Raw genomic sequence first — 27,911 nt, 5'->3', positions numbered from 1 at the left:
TCTTTCCCTGTTTCCAACTATGTTTTTTTCTTAGCAGAAAACCCAACTTAAGTGTGAAAGCGATGGCTTTTTTCCCCCCTCTCACAAAGGAAGTGGTTTCATTTGCCTGAACTCCCCATTTCTGTGTCTTAAACCTGAAGTAGTATATTTATAAAGAGACCAAAAAGGAATGCAAGAACTCAGCCATACTCACTAATAGGCACTAGTGTGTGGGATGCAACATCTCACCTCATTATATCTTGTTATAAGGGGCTGTCTGGAAGCTATTGTTGTGGTCCCATCCATCCTGAGGTAGGAATAGTTTCTGTCTCTTACAAAGACTTCAAGTATCTGCAGCATCTGTTGTGATGGAAAAAATTTAATGAAATCCAGACATGAAGACTGAGCAACTGACTGATCAAGTCATAAGAACTTCTGGTACTAACTGCAGTGCCAGTCAAACAAACAAGATGACAACCAAATATTTCTGAATCTTAAATGAGCAGAAAATTAATTAACTTAGGTAATTGGGAAAAAAAAAGTTATTTCACTGCTGAATGCACGAGTAGAATGTTTATGCTTGGTTTGGAAAGTCCAAAACTTCTTGAGACTAATGGTCTCAAGACCATTAACCAGGTAAATGGTGCAGCATTCCAAGGGAATCCATAGAAGCAAGACAAAATTGTGAATACATAGGGAAAACAAATTAAGGTCACTGTCCATGCTACTGGCCCAAAGCACACAGTTCTGAGGATTAGATGTGCACATGCACTAAAGAGAGCAAGCAAACTGACTACCAATTCTATCCTGAAGCTACATAGTAGGTACAATAAATACATCACCACTGCTTCACCCTGGTATTATATGCGTACAACTGATACAAGCTTTGACCCAGTATATTGAATTTGGGCAACACTGCTACAACACTGTGTCATTCCAGTAAAGCTTACTGAGCTTAGTAACTGGTCTCCAATTATTCCAAAGACAGTAGTCATTTTGGTTTGTGTGTGGGTTTGTTTTTTTTTTTTTTCCCCCCCCTTAAATAAATGTTAATTATCTGAGAAGGACACTACAGAAGGTGGTTCTAATTACAAGTCTTACTGGGACACACACACATGCACCTTTTTAGTTTTAACAAAAACTAAAAACAAATGAGCTCATCTTACCTGTCTTGACTGAGTAAAAAACAACACTCTGTGACCTTGCTTGTGCCATATTTTCAGCAAGGATTCTACCACTATCATTTTTCCAGAACGCTTCCAATATCCAAATTGATCTTGTTCCTCCACTTCAGCATCTGGTACACCCTTCAAAATCCTGGGACCACCAGAGAAGAGGTCAGGGTGGTTGCAAATCTTTCTCAAAGCTACTAGTCCTGAGAAAATCTAAAGAACATATGAGAAAAATAGTTTTATTTTCTTGACAAATACTTGTATCTATATGGGTTGTGGTTGAGAAAAAAAACAAAGAGCAATGGATTGATTCAGTCATCATCAAGAAATTTGTTTTTTATAGTGGTTTGCTCTTCAGAGAAGCCAATGGATGCTAATACTCATTTCATGGAAAGTTTTAGGAAAAATCAGTACAAGAGAAGGTCAATGAAATTTTATGTTCTGGTGACAATGTTAAGAGAATTCTGCAACAATTTCCACATTAGCAAAAGCAGTCCCCAGCTGTAATTCGCAGTCAAATTTTTTGTACTCAAAAATAAAAATTACACTGAGTTTGTTACTTGAAATTATTGTGTCCTTCCTTCCAACCCCCACCATGCTAGCAGGTAACTTAAGACAGACCTTGAGGATAACAAATATATCCTCCAGAAAGCATGGTAACAAAGAACAGATGAATAAACATATTTAACAAACACATGAAACTGAAAATTACCACTTTTGATGCCATGTTAGAAGGGTTCTGTTCAGTTACTCATTCAATAATATTACAAGTGTTCCTTAGTCTTCTGACACAATGGGCACTCATAAAAATGAACTATCTTGAAACAGCAAATCCCTCAATCTTCTATCACTACAAGTTGGATGAGCCTGCTCATAATTTATGATTTGTTTGTACAATGGGGTTTTTGTTTTTCAGCTGGGATTCGCTGCTGTCATCACAAAACATCTAATAAAAGCGCTGACATTTATTGTTCAACATTTTTAGAACTCCAGCAAATATGACAGCCTATTCTGTAACACCTTAGAGAAATTTCTGCAGATAGTCCTGTACAAGCCACCTTTTGAAGATCGAGTTCCTTAAAATAATTTTCATTGGGATAACTAAAATGGCTAGGAGCTTGAAAAAACTTGTCCACTATACCTTTGCAAGATCCAGAAAAATAAAAATATCAAAACATCTGCTTGGTATGGCACTGCAATATACATGGCTGTACTGACCATACAACTAACTGGAGCCACTGGGAGTGAGAGGAGAAGTGATTTCACAGTTCACAAGACAAGGAAACATGTAGTAAATTACACATTATAACCAAGACTTCTCCTCTAACAAACAATAGATCCATATCCTGGAGCTAAAATGGGAGTGAAAAACATCCACTGCACGTATACAAAAGTCCAATGGACCAATGTGTGCATTGCTCACAGGGAATACAGCAGACATTTGAAACTGTATTACAATCACTGCTGTCATCCTGGCCACAGCAATATCGACGCTTACATTGGGAGGATGGAAGCAAAGGAAGTTGAAGTGACTAGTAAGACAATAACATGGATGCTTCCTATTTGCTGTGCTATATGTTAAGACTCTGAAGTCATCAACTGTTGCATCATGATGTTATCATAACTGAACTGTACTCTCAGGACAAATTACTCTTCCTTTGCTTCACTTTTGCAATTGGATAAAAGTATGCATACAGTTACCTATAGGAGGTCATCCAACAAGCCATAATTTGTTCCCAAGATCATAAATATATTACAAAGCCCATTCCATTCCTACTTTTATCTGGTCACGCCACTACGTATGGTCACTAACTCTACATATTCCACGGAACATTTCTGAGAAAAAAAGCAGACATCCACAAAAGCAGAACTAAGATCAGTGTGTTTTTTTCCCTTTCTGCTCAGAATCCAGTTAGAAGAATGCAAAGGTCAGTCCATGACTTTATCCATCAAAGTCTACCTGTCATTAACATTAATTAATGCCAACCTGCATATCTCCATTGAGAATCTGGTAAACCTCTTTAGAGTTGATGAAATTTTGATAGACTTGACGCTGCTCATTTGTCAAACGGCAAAAGAGGACCTACAAAAACAAACAAATGAACCACTCAAGCCCAACCTGTAAACTCCAAATAGAGTGAATTTTAAGGTTTTACAATGTGCTACAATGAAGCTTCACAGATGTCTGACATACTGAAATACTAAGTTAAAAAAGAAACTGCATAGAAATCATTAGAAATAAAAAACTTAGAATTTTTAAAGAATTAACATAATCATTAAGAAGGCTTTAATGAATTTTTCTGTGCCCTTTCCCAGTTGTTATTTTTTCCCCTCAAATTTCTTTAGCTTTGGAAATGCTGCCATTTTCCAGTTTTAATGAGGTAACTGTGCAATATTAGCATTCCCTCAAAGCTGTGTTTATAGGAAACGCTTCCCGTTGTGTGTCTGTTATGTCCCTTACAACTTGCAAATTCCTGGTACCTCATGGGAAGGTTAGCACACGTAATCTGTTCTGTCATTAGCCTTTGAGTGTGAGCAAATAATGATTCTTCAAAGGGTCTGATGAGCTAAAATGGAACAAAATCACTTCCTCGCATCCCGCAAGGCACCCAACATTACCCCGTAAGTGAAACTTATGTAGCACCCTGTGATTGACAAGAAAAAAATTCAAGTTTATTTAATCTGTTTATGATGGCATTATTTGGATTAAGTAGCCCAGACTCTTTAAAGCATATAGAAATTCAAAATTTGATTAAAAAAGATCATTAGACTGCACAGCAGAAACCAAGTTTGGCCAACTCATTCATTACGTACCTTTCCGCACTATCTTACAAGGACTAGTGTGTCAGGGGAGAAGACAGGAAGGCGTGAGGAGAGGACAAGAAAGCCTGAAGCACTGAAATCTGAGTGACAGAAGAATCTAATAATTACTACAAGCAAATATTTGTAGGAAGTTCAGTCACTTAAATAATCCTTCCAATCTCCTCTACTTTGAATCAAAATGTTTCCTAAAAAATATCCCACCTCTTTGTAGAGCAAAAAAGTTTTACATCAAAAGGTTACTATTTTGGAAACTTATTAGAACGTACAAGTTAGCTTGCAATATGAACAACTGCCATCAACTATTTCTCTACTATTTGCTGCCCAAATTAACCTTTATACAGCAGGAAACAACGTTAAAGTGTCCAAGAGATGCACCATAGGAAAGACCCCACAGACAACTCATGTGTATGCACCTGTGACCTAGGCAGACAGTATTAAGCAGACCTGACTACACTTCATATACCCTTTGTTTTTTACATGTGAGTGTACTTGTATAGACCCTGCAAGACTAAGATCATTTAATACTCAGAACACAAGTGAAAAGAATTTGCAACTTGAAAGCTCTACATCTTATCTTTAGTTAAAACAGCATTTCATCTGACATTAGCACAAATTATTTCCAAAGTCCATGAAAGATTGGATTTTGAGGAGGGAGAGGGCTTAGACCTGATAGTAAAGATAAGCAAACCTGTTCATTTTTATCTGGAAGTGAAACGCTCATTTTTACATCAGCCTTCATTCTTCGCAGCAAGTAGGGGTTTATGGCGTCCCGTAACACACAGGCACATTTGTATGCAGTTTTTACCTGAGAAAGGAGGAAAAAGTTGTATTTTGGTTCTCGATATTAATTTTAGCAACAAGCACAATTCTATAATTAGTAATAGGAAAATCCTAATAAAATGAGATGGTTTATGATTTGTGTGGATCTGCAGTTACATATTCAATGTAACATGAACTGCAATAAAATTCATGTTAGCAACAATAACACTGAATAAGTAAGTCTTCCGCAGATACCACTAATTTATCTCTCCTAATTTTGTGGACCAAAAATTGGAGATTAATTTGAGACCAGAAATTAGATAATTTTTTTAGAAAGTAATTCAAGTGAGTATAAACTTGCACAGAACTAACATCCCCATGAAAAACTGCTAATACATATACTGAAGATCAAAAAAGAAGCCTGCAGCAATGGTGGTTACTAGACAATAAGTGAAGATTAGTGTCCGCCTGAGACTATTTAAAAAAAAAAAAAAATCGGTACAAGAAAATCCCTGTGATCACAGAAACTAAAGGTCACTCTGGTCTTAAATGGAGCATATGGTTCTATAATGGGTAATGGATGCGTGAGATGGGTATTAACTGTACATAATGGCTAAAAATACCTTCATTTCTCTTAAAGTAAAACAAAGAATATAATAAATTATTGATATGTAAAAAACAAATTGGCTGTCCAATTTAGTAAATTACTAAGCTTTAGACAAGGGAAATACTTAAACTCAAAAAGAAAATAAAACGTTAGAAATGTATATGTGCAAAACATTACAAAGGATATTTAAAAGAATAAAAATTTATTAGCATTTATATGAAACTTAGTTTTGCCAATTATTATGCAATTTATCTATCAGCTAATTTGAAAAATGCTTTAAGGAGTCATGAATGCTGAGAACCACAACTATAAAGATTAATAGACATACTTATTCCAAATAATTTTTGCTTTCAAAATGAAACAGTTTATTGATTTTCAGACTTCCAATACCTACTTTAGCTTTTTTAAATTAAAACAGTTTTCAGTTTGGATTTAAGGATTCCTCTATTGCATAATTTGCCAAAGCTTGGTATCAAACAGGAAAGTTCCATTTAAATACATCAAAAGATGAGATCAGTCACCTCCCACCCCAATTTGCTTATCTTTACTTTATATCAAAGAATACTTCTAATGATTTAAACTTTAGGACTTTTGATAAGAAAACCTTGTGTATAAGCTATACCCCTGTATAAATGAAATGATCTCATTTAGTTGAACAGTTCTTTTCACACATGCAGCAGTAAAACACACATGCAACTTTTGGGTTAGTGTCTAGAACATACGGGTTGAAGTACATTTAAAAGTCAGTTTAGAAACAACATAACAGTTTCCTTCAAGCAAGGTGATATTTTTGATGCATTTACCTGGACAGGAGAGGCATTGGAATATCCTCCCATGGTTATTGGAACAGAAAATTGCTCCATGAACACAGGTAGTGTTCCCAGTTTCCCTGGGAATACAAAGTCAAAGAGGGACCAAAGCTCCTTTAAGTTATTTTGCATAGGGGAACCAGACAAGATGATTCGATGGGGTGTGCGGAACTATTAATAAAAAACACAAAATCAAAAGAAAGTTATTTTCATGGTTCATGGTATAACCTGCCTCCTGCCTCAGAGGATATTCAATTTCATCATCAGTGAATTCTCATTTTAAAATATGTGGCCTTATATTCCCAAAATAAGCAGCTTTCTGCAATATATTGTCCAGAAACTGTTAGCCGAAAATGAACACCAGCAATCTGACATTTATCCCTAATGGTAAATTACTACAAAATTTAAGGTTTCTCATTTTTTTTTCTCTATTATACTTCTGTAAATTAACTGATGGAAACTCAGTAAAAATGTTAAGTAAATTAAATAGTCAAATACAGACCATAGTGATTTATGCTTTTATTGTTTATTAATGGTTAAACATGTTTTTTTATGATAAAGTGATACAGGCTATTAGATTTTGGAACCTCCCCCCAGAGCATTTAAAGTCTTTGTTTTTTATAAAGTACCTGTTTGCATGCAAGTGTGACTGCGGCATTTGGATTTCGGATTTTGTGACCCTCATCCAGAATCACATAATGCCAGTCATAACTGTGGATGTTATCCTGCATCAGTCGAATGTATGAATAAGATGTAATTAAAATTCCATGGCATGAGGCAATTTCATGAATTAGTTTCACCTAAAAGCAAAAGGTGCACATTGTCAGTAACAGTGAGACATAAAACTCAGAGCTCCTGAACTATAGGTTTGCTGTCCAACGTATGTTCAAAAAGTTTTGAAAAAGCAGATATATAATTTATTTTGCAAAGAAAATAAGCATAGGCAAGATTTTGATTATCTGATTCTTAGCTCATCTTCAGCAGAATGAAGCACTTAAATGCTGTGTTATAACAGATCAGAATCGGACATGAAGCCTGGTCAGAAGGAAACAAGTGGGTTTTTTTTTTGTTGTTGTTTTTTTGTGTGTTCCCCCCACCATCCCAAGGGCAATGTCTGAAAAAATCCAAACATTAAATTTATTCAAACTAACTGGTTTCTTCAAGTTCTTCTATATTCCCCTCACAAACCCAGCTTTTTGTACTGCATGCAAGATCTAGAACATTAGAAGATAAACAAGTGAAAAACTGAAAAAACAATCACAAAAATCTGTTTGGTTAATACTAAATTCCGTCCAACCTTTCTCATTAACAATATTAATCTATTTGTCATTAATCTTCAAATTTTGTGCTTCTCTTGTAAGTTATATCCTTCCCCCAAGTTTTTACTAGTCTTTATAGCTGTAAATTTTTTAGGGCAGGGACAGTCTATACCACCTTCCACAGCATTCACTGTATTCAAGACTCATCTTTCTTGCATTTATCTTCCACATATAAATCTAGAACACTTAAACAGAAGATGATGGGCTGACACACAATTCTGGAGGAAACAAACATACCCAATGTAAAAGGAAAAAAAGTAAAACCACCACAGAATTTGCTAAAGGAAAGACAAACTCCTTATTACTAGAAGTGCCTTGAAGAAAAACAAAACCAACAAAACCAAAAAGGGAAAAATCCATCTCGAAGACTCAAATGGCATTGAAAGTCCATGATTTCTTATTGTAAAATTTCTTATTCAGACAAACTGCAAGATTCAAAAAGCTCTTCTGCGTTTAACTGCTCAAGAATTTCTACTTCCTGATTATAATCTCCTGATAAAACCATGACACATTATTTAATGTTGACATGATTCTCAAGAGAATATGTAACCTTTAGAACAATTTGCGTTAGAGTAGGATTTCTAGGCAGGTGTGGACATCCAAAGCTTAATTCTACCTGGTACATTGCCCACAGTCTGCAACAGTGTCCTAGAGTCTCAGCAATGGCATATCATAGAGTATTTTAGACATCTTTACCCAAACACTTAAGACAAATCATCTCGGGTGATTTCAAATTAAAAGCTTGTGAAATATGTAACCTCTCCTAGTTTTTGCAATTAATAGGGTATGTCTGCAATTAGCCTGACTTACAGAATGTTACACTGTTGTCATTAAAAGATGTTTTGTGAAAGTGCTGCTGTTATTATGGAGGCTCAAGAGACCAATCCCTCCTAGAGGGCAAACAGTGGACTAGTAGAAAACAACAGCCATAAATCACATTGTCAGGTAGCAGAGAGAAAAGAAGAAGTGAAACACAGGCACATGAAGGCCATTCACTGTAAACACAACACGGCAGAATCCTAGTCAGAATTTACTGAACCTGTAATTAATTAAAATTTCCTTCAAGCTAAATTTTTAATAAACAAGGATTTGTGCTGACAATGAAGAAATACAACACCACAATTTTATCAGCTCAGACTACAACACTTATTAACTCTCATTTTACTACATTGGGTACTTTCTCAGAGGCTGCCTTTGCTTTAGTTGCAGCTCTTGGAATAATTTTAAAGATTTTAATACATGGTCATGGGTTTAATACTGGATACACACTGTTTTGAGGCTGTGGCATTTCAGAATTTATCCTATTTTTATGATGTATTCTTTAATTCACAATTCCTGTTTGGTTAGATTCAGGCATGTTTAATCCACCCGCCCCTCAGGAAATAAACTTCAATGAAATATTTCAGGGCATGCACTGTTAAACTAAAAAAACCCCAAAGCCAAACCCCCAAAAAACAAAAGAACCCCCAAAAATCTGCTTGAGAGACAAATTCTACTAATGCCAAAACATTACACAGCAGTTACCTTGCTTGGACATTCTGAACTCTGACTGTTAAAAGATGGTAATGAAAAGAGGAACATGCAAGTAGATCAAGTGATTCTGATCTCGTAGTTCTGTTCAGCACAGTATTTCAAGCCTTTATAATTAAAAGACAGTATTTTCTCCTAACTTAGGGTGAGAAGTTGGTTGTGTTGCCCTGTCTTCACTGGGACACATGCAATGTACAAAGACTGGAAGATATTTGACAAGAACCGTTTCTTAAAGCTAAAACATTTTTTGATTTATTCTAGGGACACACCACTAAGCACATGTTTTTTTCCTGTTGGTACCTCACTGTAGCTACAAGGTTGTTTCTGAAGCTCCAAAAACACAACAATTTTTTTGACTGATGCTTACAGAAATAAGGTTTACCTTTTTTAGCGTAGTCTTTTAAAAACTATGTAAGAGGACCTGAACTCTTCTATAATATTATGTATTCAAAATGGTAATTTTCTTAAACAGAAATATGTTTGTTAAGACTGAACTTAAAGAACTAGACTAGTGATAACCTTGAGATTCTTTAAACATTCAGATACCTTTAAGGTAAGTGTGAATTTAGAGATAATATCTAGTCACTTACACAACCATATATCACTAGTGAATCAAAAATGCATTCTTCAGCAGGCTTATCACTATCTCATAACCAACCATTAAGCCCAGAGATACATAAATTCAACCTACAAAGCCTCTTTATTATTTCCCTGCCCCCAACAAAATCTAAATGGCACAATGAAGAGGCTTTAAAAGAACACATTACAATGTTTAATAATGTAAAAGTTGCAGTAAAAAGAGCTAAAGCACTTACTACATATTTAACAAGAATGCTACTTCTTGGGGCACAATACTAAGTTTATCTAAGTTTGGTCCTTAACTCAGAAATAAAGCCTTTGGCTAAAATAGAGGTTCCATACGCAGTCATGCCAATAAGTGTACCCTCTGCAGCTTATTTTCTTTTCATGTAGATTGTGTACTCTACTGTGATTGTAGAAGGTCTAAAATCTTCAGTGTGCAAGTCATCTTCAAATAGATGGTTCCACAGGTGCATGCATCATTAACTGGCAATTGCTGTCAAGGGCTGCATTGTGTGACCAGAATAAGGGAATGTAAAGTTACAGCTTTACAAATGGTATGTGATTACCACCAGAAAGAATTGTTAAGCTAAGTGATACCCGTTCCAAAGATCAAGAAATTAAAAGTTCAGCCTTGATCTTAAAAAAAAAATACAGCCTCCTTCCATATGTGATATGGTAAACCAAGGTAACCAAAGTTCATGTCTCCTTTTACATTCTAGGATTTATAAATGCTCAAGTGCCATCAGAAGTTTTGAAACAGCCACCTTTGTACTGCAGGCTTTTTTTCCTACACTTACAGAGCTTTCTTCCCCTTATCTTCTATTCTATACCATAAATAAAACAGTACTTATGATACACTACATTAGATTTACTACTTTATTTTCTCTCAAGCTTAGAGGTCTCAGAGCACTTGATATTTACCAGTCACTTTAAGCTACATCAGATTTGAGTATAAACCACAGTAGGAGGTTAATAGCATAAGACAGCACCACAGGACATATTTAACCACAAATGCTGTACCTTGTTCAAACTGAAAGCTGACTTTACAGAGGAAGACTACTACTTAAATCTGTTTCTCCCTACTGCTTCCAACTTAAGCACATTTATCATCATAGAAGAACCAAATGATCTTCTGTGATCACAAATAATAATTAAAAAAAGCACGTTTTATACTTCATCCAAAAGCCTGAAACTAGCTCTGAAGTCTTGGAAACTTACCCAACTTGTTATTGTGTCTTCCTTCCATCGTGTAAAATACCTATCTGCCTTCCCTTGTGGATAGCTGAAGGCCTTTAAACTATGAGTCATATTTCAAGGGGTGAAACTGGAACTTTACACTTCTTTACTGACAAAATTGTCTACCATTGTTATTTCAGCACAGAAATGAAGCGGTCTCACTTTTGAAGCACCACATACGCTAAAAACTTATAAAAATACTATAGCAGCAGAGATACCTAAGCAGGATGTCTCAATGACTTGCATGAAACAGGCTGACCAGATTTGCAGCCAATCTGGTGCTCACAATTCAAGCTGTTATTTCATACTATTATTGGGGAAAATCCTAAAGTTGCTTGCAAAGGAAACCAAAATGGACTGGGAAGAGAGGATATGCCAAGGTAATGGTCGGTGCGCCTTTCACTTACCACACTGTTCAAAAGCCCTTTTGTAACACTAAAAGAAGTGTCACTAATGGAAAAGATGTGAAAGGTGTTGCCTAGTATCAACTTATGACAAAACAATCTGAACAGACGTCTTCCCCACTCTTCACTGTCAAGGAAATACTTCTGTGGACGAGTCTAAAGAACTGGGAGACAAGATCTTGCATTGATGCTTGGGTACCTTAGAAGCTGCAACAGAAGATACCTATTCATAAAAGCATATAATTTCACCAGTGCTGAAAGGTTTATTATTTGCTAATATTTCACGATTCCTGACAATGTTGTGGTAATAACTACATAGATCCATCTCACCTAAAAGATCAACTTAAGTTTTATCAAATGAAACTTCAGCTGTTGTCTCTTTCTGCTATGAAATACTGTCTTGCCTTACAGACACCTGCCATGGCTTAATTCTTTTCCTCCACAACTCTCCTTCATTAGTTTTAAGATTAATCTTTCTCTGTTTTTTAGAAATCATTTGTCCCTTTTTCACAGGCCTGTGCAGAACAAGCTGCAATACCATGTTTTACCATGAACAACCTGCTGGCCAACTACTACAGGATAACGCATTCCTCAAAACCCATTAAGATCTTCACTGTCTCATGTTCAGTTAATATGGGGGACGGTTATGTTCTTCCATCAGTCCAGACCATTCTAACTTCTCTTAGCCCAGAGGCTGAAGTGACCTTTCTCACTTCAAAGCAGATAACAATGTTCAGTTCCCCAATTCTGTCTCCTGGCAAGTTAGTTGTCCAGCCCAAAACTCTTCTCATTTACTACATGATAAACCGTGATATACTAATGGAACAACAGGTAAATCCTGGAATTGTCAGTTTAATTTGAAAAAGGTCAGTGCAGCACTGAGACCACAGGTGCACAGCGACTTGGCTTTTGGCCACGTAAAATTACTCTCAATCAAAGAACAAACATATGTTCCTACACATTCTAACCACAATTTCTTATTTAAGTTTGCCTTATGCCAGAGCATAAAGGCAGAATGGTCCCTGGATGAGTATTAGAAAGTTAACATATGCAAAAGCAGTCTCCTGTAATGCCATACGTTATCAGAAGATGGAATTCTCACGAGATCAGATCAGCACTAACGTATTCATAGAAAGAATGTATCTTGAAAAGTAATTCTAGACAGGAGTAAATCACCTCGCCTGTATTTTATGTGATATCTTTTCAGTGTACAAGTGTTATTTATGGTAATAAATTAGTAGTAAACTTTTCTTGCAAGTATAAAGACAACTTGCCAGTCTGTCAAGTGCATTAATTAACAAATACCCAAAAATAAGTACACACAGTTTAATTTGGGAAGATGTGAGCATGTTATTGAGGTCAACAGGCTTTTAGGACTTGAAAACAGTATACACCAAGTTAATTGAAAACAGAAAGCTATTAGCACATTAGAGCATGCTATTCCTTTTTTGCTATGTACTGTAACTGCATCAATTACCTCAGAATATGTCTAATTAAGTGCAATTAAGCACCATATCATTTCAATGTTATTACAGTAAATTCAATAAATAGAATTGAATAAAAAGAATTCTCTTTCTCTAGAAAGAGAAATTTAAAAATGCTTTGCTGAATCCTGAAAATCCATTTAAGCGTCTGAAATATGAGGCCAAGGGAAAACAAAAATCTAAGTTTTCCTTGTGTTCCTGCAAGTTACCAAGGATTGAAGCTTCAGACAAGTTAGGCTTGTCAACTTAAGAAATAAGAACATGCATATTAAGAGACTGGCCCAGAAAATTAAACGACAGAAATGGCACAGTTTGGAGAAAAGAAAACCAAAGTAACACCGTCATTAAAGAAAATGAGACTAGGTGATAGCAACTGACATACTGACCAACTGAAGAGAAATTGCCTGTGGAAGCAAAACTTATTTAATATCAGACCAATGACATACTGATGCACAGAAGCGCGAGGAAAGAATTCACCAGTACTAGAAGCATATAACTGGTGTACAAGCAGTCTAGTCATAAACTTCTAGCATGGACTACAGTAGAAGCAAAGCTCAAGCAAGAAACCCGTTACTATGTTTAATTTGTTCAGGTAATGCTAGTCTATATCATAATATAAATGTACTCTGTGTCATCCCCTTTTTTTCCAGTTCCCTAACAAATCTATACAAGACAGTGAACTTTTGGTTCTTCTAAAACAACCAGAGAAAGAACACTAGCTTGCACAGAAACATTCAGGAACAGGGGATTTTTTTTTTTTCTTGCTAGCACAAAAACAAAAGAAAAATAAGAGAAGCTTCTGGAATTACAACATGGATGCAACCATTACCTTTCTGTTGGTATAAGAACCAGTTTCATGGAGAATGGCAACTCTGAATGGAGGCCACCAAGTGTGGAATTCTTTCACCCACTGATGCATCACAGTAGCTGGACAAACAATCACTGTTGGACCCAATCCCTGGTACCTAAAATAAAAGCATTCAAGAAAAAAAAAAACCTTTAATATTGAGTATTTATTTCATGTTAAGTGGCTTATTAAAATACACACATATTAAAATGACACACTTTATAGTTCAAGTGGAATATGAGTGCTATGGAAATTAACTGGCACTTTGTTCTTCTGGAAGTCTGTTTTTTAAAGGAAGATGAAGGGGATACTGCTGTAAGAACCTATCCACTGAACAGTTAATGGATGCATATATCAAGATAAAAACAGAAATAGAAAAGCTCCAAACAATAAGGCATAAGGGAACTTCCTCCTGTAGTAATACAAATCAGGTTTACTGCTGTTTCTATAAGAGAAAAGAAATCATTAATAAACAACTATTTTATTACTTCTATTAAAAAAAAATGTGTAGCTAGAGTCTTACAAATGGACTTACACAGGTGTTCGGCTTCATGTTGGTAATATACTGTACTATTATCACCACAGTTTACAGATAAGACAAGGACTCCAAAGCAGCAGTATATATCGTCCATAGAAGTTGAGGTTTGAGCTGGGCTTAAACTGTCTCTTAAGTTTCTTATTCATAATCATATGATTGTTTCTGAGAATTATGGAGGGTATTTGAAACAGTCTTTCTGTATATTAAGTTCAGAGCTACTATTAAGGTTAAGAAGAGAAAAAACTCTCACACAACAGCCAAACAAGAAATATTACCATCACAAGCAAATACCAACAATCCTATACGAAACATCCTAAGTAGTATATACTAGTGACTAACTAGTGCCTATTTTCCAAATACATTTGCTCTTTTAAAAACAGAAGAGAATGACTGCAAAAAAGGCAATAGCTACAGTTACCACATCTGTGTCTCTCCAGCTATGTTATTCAAGTGGTAAGAAATAAGCAATTCAAAAGATCACATTATACACATGTAATCTTGAATGCAGAGCAATAAAGAAGGATTTCCCACACACCAGCAATACCCTGTTTTAAAAAAACCAAACTGTTAATATCTTCAGAAACTGCTGACATTAAGAAATAATATTCTTTATTAAAAGCTTATACATATGCAGAATAACAACCTGGATGTTGCTTATCTCTTTCATTATGAAAAAATATTATGTAACAACCTTACATAGTCTAATTAAAAAACTTCCAGCAATCCAAGGGGAAGTTAGATGTTGGAGATACAAAAACTAGCTTCAACTATGCTACAAATCCATATAACCACTGGTACTGCTCTTAAAAATATCTATAGCAAAAAAGCCAACTTTCCCAGAACATATTAGTTTCTCATTCTTCATGGGTAGCAACAAATTACCTGTTTATTCCCCTGGTCTGTATCAAGCTCACACGGTGGGTTTATTCGTGTTTTTTCCCCCCCTCAGGTTACACAAGGGGTTCACACTTCCTTTGATCAATTTTCAGAAAATCCATTCCCCCTCCACTCGGTTGTGTGAAAACTCTTCTGTGTCTAGCCTGGCTCTAACCACTTTCCACTAATCAACATTTTATTCTCCTCTTGAGAGCTTTTACTTATTTATATAAAAGAGTCGTCTACCTTCAAGTCTCTGCTGTTTCACAAAACTAAACAAACCATGCACTTCTGCTTGCAACACTTAGGAGGCATCCTTCATTCTCCTAATCACTGCAAGAGATTCGCTCTGCTGCCCATCCAATTTATGTTTGTTTTCCTTGAACAAAAGGTAACACTATTAGCATTCCAAACCAAAGTCTTACTGGTACCTTGTACCAGGATACTAATCCTTCCCGTTCCTACCCCAAATATATTGTCATAATCTATTCTGTCCCTTTTCCACAGTAGCATTGTACTAGTAGCTTATGGTCAGTATCACATATCATCAGTATACTCAAATATCTTTCTTCTTCTGTTGCTTCTGGTTTATAAAAATCCAAATTCACAGCAAGTATCCTTTATTAGTTCTTATTTAATTGGATGTGATTAGATTTGCAAATAAGAAGTATTCCTGCAACTTACTACCAAGAAAAAGGAAGCTGTAGGCATACTATATTAAAGTACTCAAAAAATCAGCAGATGAAAACATGTTGCATTACAACCAACTCTACTGCCAAGCACTGGCAAATCATGCCTTCAAAATGAAACTGAAATGACAACTAAATCCTAGTGAAAATAAAACAACAAGGCAGCAGGCGCAATACAAATTTTCTAGGGCAATGGATTTTTATTTACTAAGTACCATGGAAATTAATCTCTCTGCCACTCATAGTAGAGATTGAGCCTTAATGTTTAACATGTACTGTTTAACGTGTACAATTGTATCTCAGTATCTTGAAGAGCACCTATGAGTAAATAATCAGCGTATAAACCTTATGTCAGAATTTCTCATCTGACCTCTCAAATAAATGAAGCAAAGTCTGCAGTGAAAGGTAACATCTTTGTTAAATTAATATATTTGGAGACAGGCAAACTTGTGGACCCTCAAGCCCTTCAACAGGTTTCAACAACAGATTTCAACCTAGTAGCAGATTTCTAGCCTGTAGGCTAGAGATGGGTTACTTGAAGTTGGCTGCTGCTTTGTTTTTTCTTGTGAAGGGACCATTGGTCTGAAAGCTGTTGCTTGTTCCAACTCTCTCAGCTTAACAAGAGACCTTTCCCCCTCTACTTGCTTCCCCTACACCATCCACCATAACTGCAACACTTCTACTGATACCTCGCATGACTTTTGGCTTTCCCCAATAACTGTTAAAAGTGAGACAACATATTAATTTTTGTAATAGTTATACTCCATGTAACAAGTAGTTCCTTACTTCAGCTAGTCTTCAGGCTCCTTCAAACATCAGAAAAACACTGAAATCAGAAGCAGTTTACGAAAGGAAATTTCTACTCATCTTATTTTAAAGAATACTTTTGCAGAAAATTTCACTGATAGAAAGTAAAGCTGAATATTTTGAATATCAACAAAAGTGACCCTATTGTCTTACTACATGAGTGTCTCTAAACACATCTTTGTAATTCTGCACAGGGATGACAGTATTATCTCCATTCTACAGAAGGCCAGCTGAGGCTGGGAAAGCCCGCAGTGCCAGATTCATACAGCAGTACGCTAGCTCCATCTACACATCAAGGTAATGAGATATGACCTAGGCTGGAAGATATTTAAACATGCTGACAACACAACTATGTTCACTCTTAATGTTTGCTTCTCAGCCAGACTGACCAGAGGGTCTTCTGCATACTAGACTATATGGTTTTCAGATATTAGCTAGCTAGCTGGCATTACTGCCTTTCTAGTTCAGAGTGTAGATGGGGAAAATACTTGGCTATGTAAAGATCAAGTTGTTTATACCACCTGCCTCACAGCACACAAGCAAAACCAGAGAGTGTCACCAAAAAGTTAAACCTTGTTTGCTCCCATGGAATTACTATCATGATGGACTTAATGACATGCACCATCCAAAAAATGAAACTGAACACATTATTTTGCATGCAGCTTAGGCGTGCGGTTGTATTTTGGCCTTTTCAAAGTTTCATTGTAGTCTCACTGCAGTATTCTAGGACTTAAGCTGTAATTGTGTAACAATGTCAGGAGACGTGGCTGAAGGATTTCCATCAACTCGGTGGTCCTCCAACTAGGGCAGGCAATATACCTACACAAATTAATCTGAACAGTAGCTTCCTTAAATCAGGCAGCCATATCAAAGTAAATCAACTGGCCTGAGTAATGGAGGACCCGGAGTTTTTTATATAAAGGCTACAGTAGGAAGCAACTAGAGAAGAAAGTAGTATTTTCTCTTTAAAGTACTATTTTACAATTCATGTACTTACTGAACAGAATCTAAATATGCCTCTATATGAGGTTAATTATTTTTGTTTAGTACGGTACTATATTTGCTTAATTGCGCGTAGTAATTTACATCAGGTACACAGGCAAACAGAGCTAGAAAAATCAAGTATTATTCACACATGCATTTGTAAATCCAAGGACACCAACAAGAATGTTTTCCGGTAATTTCACCTATGAAGAAGAAATTTTAAAGCATTGTTTGGTAACCAAAAAAGCATAAAAGATCTTGTAAGAAAGGCCGTTCACTAACATAGTTTTGAAAAAGCAACAACAGCAAAAAAAGTAGATGGAGATTCCTCTGCATAAGTTACTGTTTTTACTATTGCTACTATTTTTTTGTCATGGGTAATTCCTTGCCAACCAGAAACTCTAACTTTCATTGCAAATCAGCTTGCTACTTCCTGTAAAGCATTTACCTGGTGGCTTGCCAGAACAAATATTTTAATGTAAAATTTAATAAATGGAACTAAAGGTATTACATCTAATTTAAAATTCCATACTGTGTAAACTATTGATATTAATGTAATTGAGTTTGTAAACAATCCATTTGTGGAAGCTAACCTTAGACACTGTATTGACCCAAAATATCTAGTGCGGCTCATCTGCAAAATGAAGCATCAATGCCTGGAATTCATTAAAAGTGTTACATGTTTAATTTTTCCTGCCCTACAGCTCCATTGTCTCGTAAAATTTTTCCTTTGATGTCCCCCACTAAAAGAATTAAAGGACTATTGTAATTGAAATGTCATCAATAATTCACAGGACCCTCCTCCACCAGCAATACATCTGATGAAATATTAATTGAGCTCCACAGACTGACAGTCTGCAGAGGAGCACTTGCCTGTAATTTGAACCACGAGTCCTGATCTTGCTGTAGCTCAGACCTGCCAAGAAGGCAATTATCTGGATGGTCTTGCCCAATCCCATCTCGTCTCCCAGAATTCCTCCTGCCTGCTGGCAGTGCAATTCCCAGAGCCACCTAACACCTGTCTGCTGGTACCTAAAACAAGGAAAAAGAAGATGGCACATGTTTGATAATACAGATCGTAACTGAAAGTACTCATGAATTAATCATTTGGCAAGGTTCTTGTACTAGTTACAGTAACACGCTGGATGTGTGTTTTACATGAATGCTATATTTACTAGGTCATACATTTTTGATGCACTCAGACATTACATGTGACTTTCATTCCTTATGCAACACTAAAACATTTCTAATTAAACTGATAGTCACGGTAATTAGAGGGTATTTTATTTCACATATATTTTAAGTGTTAAAAGCAACTTGGAAAGCTACTCTAACACAGCATTATCTTTTCAGAAAAGATGACATGTAAGCGTCTAGTAAATTATATTATTTGGAATATATACCTTGAACTAAAGGAAAAGCTTGACTTCTAAGGGCTACAGACTATACCCCACATTCAAAACTGATCACGTCTGCCAAAGTATGCTTTCTTTTTACATAAATTCATTTAATAACATTTAGCCTACTTCAATGAAGAAAAAAGCCAACAAGGCAAAATGTTTTGGAAGGCAAAACAATAGAAATTATTCCAGTGAACGGGATGCAGCAGAGCATTATTATGTGAGAGTACCAAGGCAGTTTCTACTCCCATTCACTGGAAATTGTATAAGCAACAATGTAATATTCAAATTAAAAGAGGTAGACTAGAAAGCAAAATTTACAATGGGAAGCTAAAAAGGTGGAGGTAAGATGCTGGAGTAAGAATCACTTGCTTTTTTATAATGATATGAAAAAGTAAGACCAGTAGGAGTAAGACACCGTGTGTGTGGGTTAAATTGAGAACAGAACAGAAAGAAATTAAGAAACAGTGTATTTAAATTACAGTAAAAAAAGTAACTAAAATACATGTTTCAGCACTTCGGTGCCTTGTAACTTAGAGGAAAAACAAGGTTACTCATATCATTTTCTTGATGGCATGCATTCCTGGTGTGCAAAGCACAAAGAGCAAACACTGGGTTTGTTTTTTTTTTTTTGTGTGTGTGTTTTTTTTTTTTTTGTGGTGTTTTTTTTTGTTTTTTTTTTTTTTTTTTTTTTTTTACACACACAAGGATTGTTCATTTTAGGGCATTATCTTGTGTGCATTTCAAAATCTTGTTTCATTCTTTGAACAAGGATCATTCAGGACTGCTGACAGTTAATGACACCAGTGTCTACAAAGTACTATTAAAAATCAATTTATGATGAGTTCTGTAAGGATTTAGAGAATGCTAAAGGAAGACAAACAAATGACTTGAGTAGTTAGAAAAAGATGATCAAAGAAGACATCTAATGGTTCAGAAATCATACTGTCTGCTGGTGTCTCGAATGCATTATACCAAGAAACCCTTAAAAACCCTCTTTTATTAGAAATTAATTCACCTTAAAAAATGTAGCAAAAACCAACTATGAAATGGCTTGCAAGATTAGCTATAATTGGGTTAAGAGCTACCATTACTACATTTTATGAAAACAAAACATTTTCTGATGGAAATACTAAAGAACTGGCGAGAACCCTAATTCCAGTCAGAAGCTCATCCCCAACACTGATGTTCAGCATGCCTCTTCAGAAGACAACCATTCAAGAACTTCCTGATACTGTTTTCTATTATTTCTTAGGATTACATTCAGTGCTTAAAAGCTAGCTGCATTTATAAGCATCTTTCTGTCTCCGCATTTCTCCTGAGAAAATTTCACAGTAGTGAATTAAGTTTGTGAAAAATTTTGCTCCAAGGTTATCTAAAAATGGAAAAGATGCAGGTGCTTCTTTTGCAATAATTATTGCAATAAAATGCAATAATTGCACCTATGAAAAAGTTAAAGTAACCCCCCCCAATAACTTTTTACAGTTATATGGCGATATAATCAATTCCCTTTAATCTCATGATTTCATTGCACCAATTTTTATGGGTTTTTTGGCTTTTTTTTTTTTAACTGCAAACATACTGTAGAAGTAAAATAAAAATGTGGCCTGGTCTTCCAAAATAGTTGTTTGGAGTGTATTTCATATGAACAATCATGCTGTGATGCATTCCTCAAAATTCACCACAGTAGCTAGCAGAATTTAGCTGCATTGTCACTGAGACAAAACTGCATTTCAGACGTATCAGGGAAATCTCACACTGAAAGCAAATAAAGAAGAAACTTGGTTTCTTGGTTATATAGACAGCATTCTTTCAGGTTAAGTGCAGACAGCATAAAGCAGTGTTTGTAAGTAAGTCTTGCTCACTATGTTTGGTTTTGTTCCACAGCAGCACCAGTGGTATTCTTCCTGAATGTTCCTCAAAGCAGACAAGTATATAAGGAAAAAACAGACTGTCCACTTTCACAGGTTTACCAAAGAACAAACTTAAACGTCTACTACTTCTAGTGTCAGCTAACTTCTTTAGAATTCAATTCAACTATGCAGGAAGATCACTTACAGTATACTGCTATACACCTCCTTGGGTCAATATACTGCCGTGGTTTGTACTAAACTTGCTCAGAACTCAAATACCTATTGACTATGGGCCTTCCTACACTGGAGATTTCAGCAAGACAGACGAATCATTCAGCTCAATTGATCTTTCTAACCACTTCGGAAGTTTTGCCAACTGACTCATGCTTGCAGGGATACCCTTCATTAGTGAGGCTGATATCTCTAAGATTAATTTTTAGTTGTCTGCCTTATTTCAATTCCCTTGAGGTTGCTCAGACCACACATCCGTTCTCAGGATGATTACTTCTGCAGTATCTTTGCATAAACAACTGGAGACCACATACTGGCTGTGTACAGTCCTGGCAACCAAACCATTAATTCAATTCCATTTCAGAGCTAGTGCTTTCCTTCTGAGGAACTGCAGGACAACAGTAATAATTTCTCTGAGGTTAAGACTAAGTGGTCTTGTTTGAAGGGATACCACACACACCTGTTATAAACCAAGGCTTTCTACTACACTAATTATAAGATTTTAGAGAGTTAGTTTTTAAAAATGAAGATGTTTTTTGTTGCCAACAAAAATGAATTCAAGCCTACTATGCATGAAAGTTAAGGGAGAGATTATGGATGAAGTTAACTTGTCAGCTGCTCCCTTGTTTGGGCTGCCTTTTGAGTCTCACTGGGCACCATGGTCTCAAACTGAAACAGAAAGCAGCCATGTCTAAATCTGTAATCCAGCATTAAATAACTAAAGAATGAGTTGTAGAACGTTTTCCATCTACTAAAAGAATTAAGAATGCATTCTCCATATTTTAAAACTTTACTGAGCCAAAAGTTCAAGACTACCTTATAACATGAATTATAAGTAGTTACTCTGAGTAGACTTTGAGTAGTTAAAGAAAAAGTTGTCTATATTTTTTGCTGGCAGAAAATTTCACTCACTCCACCCAATCACAGAAACACCTACATTTCTTGTTTTCGTTTATCACAACTTGCCAAAACCTTGTAACCTTAAAAGAAAGCACTCATCAATAAAAGAAAGCAGTTAAAAATAGACAAGGAGAGCCTCTCGATTTGTAGTTTAGCTAATACAGTATTCACATCAGCCAGTTGTTATCTGTATTTTCATAGAACTGCATTTTGTGCTTGTAACAAATTATCTTCTTTGAGCTTTGACCTGAAGCCTTTTTTAAAGAAATAATCCTACACAAACAACTGAAGTTGAGGTATCATTCACAAGTAAAAGTTACAGCAAATGTCATCCAGAAATCACCATAACTGTTACTACTACTATCATTAACAGCATACAGCAGCATAATATTAAAACCAAAGTACACAATACATACTTAAAAAGCTTTTTGAAGAGAAATCCTGGTACTTTGAAACCCTCTTCAAATTCAGTGTCACTTTCTTCAGAAAGTTCCTCAGCTATTTGATGTTCTTTGTCCTTCCAACGTTCTTTTTTCCACCTCCTAGAGTGATACAAGAAGTTGACATTCAATAATTTCACAGAAAAGATACTATATGAAAACTACACTGAATTTTTGATCAGGTAAAAACACAACAAAAATGCATTCTCCGATGTCAGGATGTAAATAGTAATCCTTTGGAAGAGAGGATTATGCAAGTAAATGCTCAAAGTATCCGGAATATTAAAAGGTGCATGCACTCCTGACTACTTAGTTATAACCCTTCAGAGTTTTATAGGTAGTTAAAATTTTCTATAGACAGAAATACTAATGCAATGCAATCAACAGTTAACACCATAAAAAAAAAAAATCTGACTGCCTTGAATTCTTAAACCTCCATAAAACCCACAAAAATATCAATACAGTTCAGGTATTCCAAAGCTATATTATTACTTTAGCTAAAGAGTTAACTAACTTCCTTCACCTAGAGAGATGTGCAGCAGTGTATAATCTTACACAGAAGACTCAGTTGGAAACACCACCATCTTTGGGGTGATGTGCTCTAAATCTGTTAAGCAGTCATTATTTAGAGGTTTTGAAATCAGAGTGATTTGTGGTCTGCAGCCTAATCTTATTCGGATGCTAGGCAGGTTAGAGAATTACCTTCCCATCCCATCATTCCCCCCCTTTTGAAAAAATACCAGAGGATCTTAACATCCAAGGAAATTATGGACTTCTGTTTTAGTGACCCAAAACCATCTACGTGTAATAGTAAAGTGTATGCTACTGCTAGCTGGGTACGTACTAACCAATCAACAGCACTTCACTGACAATTTGGGTTTTGCTGGAATTCTTCCATGAAAGTGCTATTTGCTGCAGGCACACTGAATGTGGTGTGTAAACCTGACAAAATCCCTATGGAAACTGGCAAGCTATAGAACAGATGAAAAACATCCTCCTGCTACTGTTCTGGATGCAGTGCAAAAGCAGCCATATTTCATCTCATAAAAAGGCTGCAGAAGGAGACTTGATAATCTAGAATTATCTGAAATCTAAAACATGAAGACTAAAATTGTTCAGGTCCCAAAGAACTACAAATAGTAATGATGGGATGAAAAGAAGCAGATGGAAAATTCAGGCCAAAAAAGGTAAGTTAAGCCACCTAGCACTGAAATCTACTGCATTAAGCAACAAGCAGCCTCCCAAGTGAGGGGCTGGAAAATTCATCTGTCCAGTCTGTTAACCCTACATTGAAGAAATCCTGGAGAACGCACTCTAGAACAGTCCTGCAGTAACTGGATGGAGAAGGGCTTAACAGGATGCAACAGGTTTCCAGTACACCTCCAGTTTCTGAAAGACGAACATTACAGGGGGGTGAATACCCACTTTCCCTCCTGGTAACATTTCACCATTCACCTATTACACAAACGGCTTCTTGTTACCTTAGGTTGCCTCTGTAGCAGCAAAAAAAAAAAAAAAAGGCAGGATAATGGATTAAGAGAGTTCTAAAAACCAAAACAAAAACCTCAACCTTCCCCAAAACACACTCCATATTCTGGGAAAAAGGATTTCTGAACTATTTAAATATGTGAGGAAATTAACTTTTTCCTCTCTTTTTAAAAAATTTTTTAAAAAGTTATTTATCTTAATTTTTCTGTAAAGCTCTGCATTGCTTTGAAGCATTTGAAGATAAACTGCACCTAGAGGCTGACACGCAAACTGTATTTTATTTCCAGCCTTGCTACGCACCATCCAGTGTGCTTTAAGCTTACGGGCTGAGCACCTTATGTTTTCAAACCTACTGGCCCAATTTTATCCATGCCAGGAAAAAGCATAATCAAAAAAATGTTAGCTAATTTCTCACCCAAGGTTGACAGTATCATCAGCTACAGAAACATAACTTAAGCAGTTTCGTTATCTGGATTTATATCCTGACCTGATTAGTCAGAAGGAGGGACACAAAGGTCACTGTTAAATTTTCTCTCAAACAGCTGCCTGTAAGACAGCTACCACCCCTGGCATTTTGCACTTCCAACCTGGCAAACACAGCCGAAGACACTATAAAACATTGCAAGCGTTGCTCCAAGTCAAATTATATGTATCTCAGTTTTCCCCACAGATACTTGTATGTATCTATGCTAACACAGGAATGAAAGTCTCTTATCTTAGACTAGCAGTCTGTTACATGTTTAAGAAACTAACCATCATGCTCTGGAGTCTAGCAGGCAGATATGATACGTTCTAGAGGGACAGCATAAAAATGCATGTATTTTTGTTCAGTAATACAATGTTGTGCTATCAGGCACAGATGGTCAATTATTCTTCTGAGTTCCAGAAAAAGATCAATGATTCAAATTGACAAATACTGACAGTCATTGCTTCAGACTGTGTCATTACTGGAACCGAGACATGTCAGAATTTGATTATCTGACTGGCTTATGACAAGACTCAAACCAAGGAAGAAAACTCCTACTTACCACACTAAAAATCAAAACAATTGCAGATTACAAAGCTTCTGAAGTGACAGCTAGGTAAAGAATTGTCATGGTTTAACCCCAGCTGGCAACTAGGCACACTACAGCCACTTGCTCACTCCCCTGCAATGGGTCAGGGGAAAGAATCAGAAGAGTAAAAGTGAGAAAACTCGTGGGCTGAGATAAAGACAGTTTAATAAGTAAAGCAAAAACCGTGCATGCAGGCAAAGCAAAACAAGGAATTCATTCACCACTCCCCATGGGCAGGCAGGCGTTCAGCCATCTCCAGGAAAGCTGGGCTCCATGGTGTAATGGTTACTTGGGAAGACAAACACCATCACTCTGAACATCCGCCCCACTTCCTTATTCCCCCTGAGCTTTATATGCTCAGCATGACATCATATGGTATGGAATATCCCTTTGGTCAGCGGGGGTCAGCTGTCCCGGCTGTGTTCCTTCCCAACTCTGTGTGCACCCCCAGCCTACTCACTGGTGGGGTGGGGTGAGAGGCAGAAAAGGCCTTGACTCTGTGTCAGCACTGCTCAGCAATAACAAACACATCCCCGTATTATCAACACTGTTTTCAGCACAAATCCAAAACACAGCCCCATACTGGCTACTATGAAGAAAATTAACTCTATCCCAGACAAAACCAGCAGAAGAATCCATATTAAATTCAAGCAAGGCAATAACGTGTACAAGAGTTTGCTTCTAATTCTATATTCCAATATGAATTGCCACTAGCCAACACTGGGGCTTCAGTCTCCCCTGGGAAGAAACAGATTGCCCTCTAGTGTACGTTGGAAAAAGCAATCCAGAAACAACCAGGACGAAACGTTTCTGAGACTAGCTCGTAGCTGGCAAGGAATTTAGGCAAGTCACCTTAATATAACTACCGTATTTTCTGCAAGTAGTGTGATCAATATAGGGATTTCTCTCAAAATTATTAGATATTTAGAAAATACGTATGTCTAGAATTTGAACTAATAAATCCCATACCAAATTCTCCTAAATAAAAGTTTCTCTCATACATGCTCTGTCTGTTACTTTACTGAAGTGTATACTTACACAAGCTGTAGTATTGAACACTCTGGTACTGCATTTCTTCTGAAGGTCAGGAGGTTTTTTTGCCCTCAATCACCAGTTTAAAGAAAAAGCAGTAATTTATTGTTACCACTAGCAACTTTCAAAGTTTGAAGAAGCTATTCAGTTTTTGAAAGGCTGTGAACTTAATATAAGACACTGTATTAAGATAGACTAACCTAAAATTTCATTATTTTCTTTAAAAAGTGTAAATATCTAAATGGCTGAAGCAATGAGAGGACAAACACTATTTGCTAGACCAGATCAGTCCGTTGGCCAGTCTGGTCTTGTACCTTTCTCCAGAAGTCAAACTTTGGAGGCAGAAACAGCAGTAGCTCATGTTTGACTTAACTACACAGTAACATATTGACCATTTGGTCAATATATTCCTTACACACCTCAGTTAAACATCATTAGTATGCCTAAACAATCAGAAAATACAGGTTTTACCTTCATTTTTCACCAAGGTATCTTGAAAATAAAAGCATGACCTTTGAGAAATCTGTTTTATGTTGTCCACGGTCACTGACATAAATACATTGTTATCCTAGAAGTACAGTATGAAAGCCATATATCATACAATTAAATCTTTCTTAATATAAGAATGCATTCAGATACTAAGCCCATTTCCCACTTATTGCAATACCCTAGAAAGAAATTCTGCATCCAAAACAGCAATGAGCACAATTTGATTTAAAAAAAAAAAAAACAACCAACATTCAGGAACCAAGCTGAGTGTTTAATATAGTGTGCATTCGTGAAGCACAATATGTTTTCTATTTTAGACAGCTAAGAATCCCTTACAGATTATTCTAATTTGCTAAATTGAAGCATTCAGCATTACTTTTCTGATCTAACTTTTAATGGTCTATATGGGTAGATTTAATTGTTACGTCCTAACAGATAAAATACATGCAGTTAGTACCACAAGTCTCCATAAGTAAATCAAGACTGATGTAGACAATTACACACTTGAGCTGAGAATGAAAGGTGTACTCAGCAAGTGAGCCAAAATATATCTTCATTTGTGTCTTGGCTTTGTCATTTTAAAGAGCAGTTAGGATGCTCTCAGAAAGTATCTTTCAGGAAAGGTAATATTTAATCCTTTTTTGATTTATAACTCTGAAACATCAAGAGATTCAGTGACTCAGATACTTCAAAGACAGCTAGCACGTGAAAACTGATCTGAGAAAAACTTACATTTAAGCGAATTTTATTTTTTTTGTTTGATTCTTTGTATCAACTGCTTTGCGCACTGATAGCCGTAACTTCCAGCTACTCAGCTGCTTGGATGTCACTTGGGAGACATGGAAAGAAGCAGTTTTCCTAGCCTTGCCTCTGAGCACTTAACAGCAATTGAATGAAGAGCTATTCAAACAACTGTACTCCACAAACTATACAGAACACACAAAACACAGATATGGCACTTATCTCCCATAACATGACATATAATTCCTTCCTTGAAACAGCAGACAGATACATACTACAACTGCTACGGGAACAGTGACCATAATACTGTTAATCTTTTGTTTTGACTCCAAGCTATTACCTTATGCAGATACTGTATTACTGATGCCAGTAATTAACTACATATAAGCAGCAAAAATTACTTGTTTATACTCATGCTTTGCCTTTTAATTCATGCAAAGGCACACTTTAATTAATATACAAAAAAAAATTTTGATAAGTTGCAGTTACCACTTCTGTAAAGTCTTGAGAATAATACAAGAAAACTATGCAACAGTTTTCTTGTTGAACACAGAAAAGGTTTATTTTCTATGCATTTAATGCACACACAAGTTTGTTTTGTGATCCTAGGTAAAAGGAGCTGAAAACAGGTGCATTTTCACTTATTCCATAGTCTTCAAAGAAACTGGCTCTGCCATGACCTGACCATTACACCAGGCAGGAGGCAACAGGTTAAGATTCCACCAGTGCCAATTTTGAACACTTTAGACCAATATGGTCACTACTGAGTGAGACAGAACATACATGGATAACGTACCTGTTGATGGGGATCAAGTCTTTGAGACCTTCAGCACCATC

General features: G+C 36.2%; 1 protein-coding gene across 1 annotated transcript in view; it reads right to left on the bottom strand.

Annotated features, from left to right (window-relative positions):
* LOC104616475 (DNA excision repair protein ERCC-6-like) overlaps nucleotides 1-27,911 on the bottom strand; it is a 45,983-nt gene that overhangs the window by 6,523 nt on the left and 11,549 nt on the right. Inside the window, exons 5-13 of the mRNA XM_010281501.1 lie at nucleotides 22,246-22,371; nucleotides 18,319-18,477; nucleotides 13,534-13,669; nucleotides 6,779-6,949; nucleotides 6,144-6,320; nucleotides 4,663-4,779; nucleotides 3,139-3,234; nucleotides 1,146-1,364; nucleotides 229-339 (exon numbers count right to left, since the gene is read on the bottom strand). Coding sequence (XP_010279803.1) covers nucleotides 229-339; nucleotides 1,146-1,364; nucleotides 3,139-3,234; nucleotides 4,663-4,779; nucleotides 6,144-6,320; nucleotides 6,779-6,949; nucleotides 13,534-13,669; nucleotides 18,319-18,477; nucleotides 22,246-22,371 — 1,312 coding nt within the window. The remainder of the gene's footprint in view (nucleotides 1-228; nucleotides 340-1,145; nucleotides 1,365-3,138; nucleotides 3,235-4,662; nucleotides 4,780-6,143; nucleotides 6,321-6,778; nucleotides 6,950-13,533; nucleotides 13,670-18,318; nucleotides 18,478-22,245; nucleotides 22,372-27,911) is intronic.

This window comes from Phaethon lepturus, unplaced genomic scaffold (assembly GCF_000687285.1).
Source record: "Phaethon lepturus isolate BGI_N335 unplaced genomic scaffold, ASM68728v1 scaffold16162, whole genome shotgun sequence".
Taxonomy (NCBI): Eukaryota; Metazoa; Chordata; class Aves; order Phaethontiformes; family Phaethontidae; genus Phaethon; species Phaethon lepturus.
Note: the sequence above shows the minus strand (reverse complement) of the source record. Positions and strands in the feature narration are given on the sequence as shown.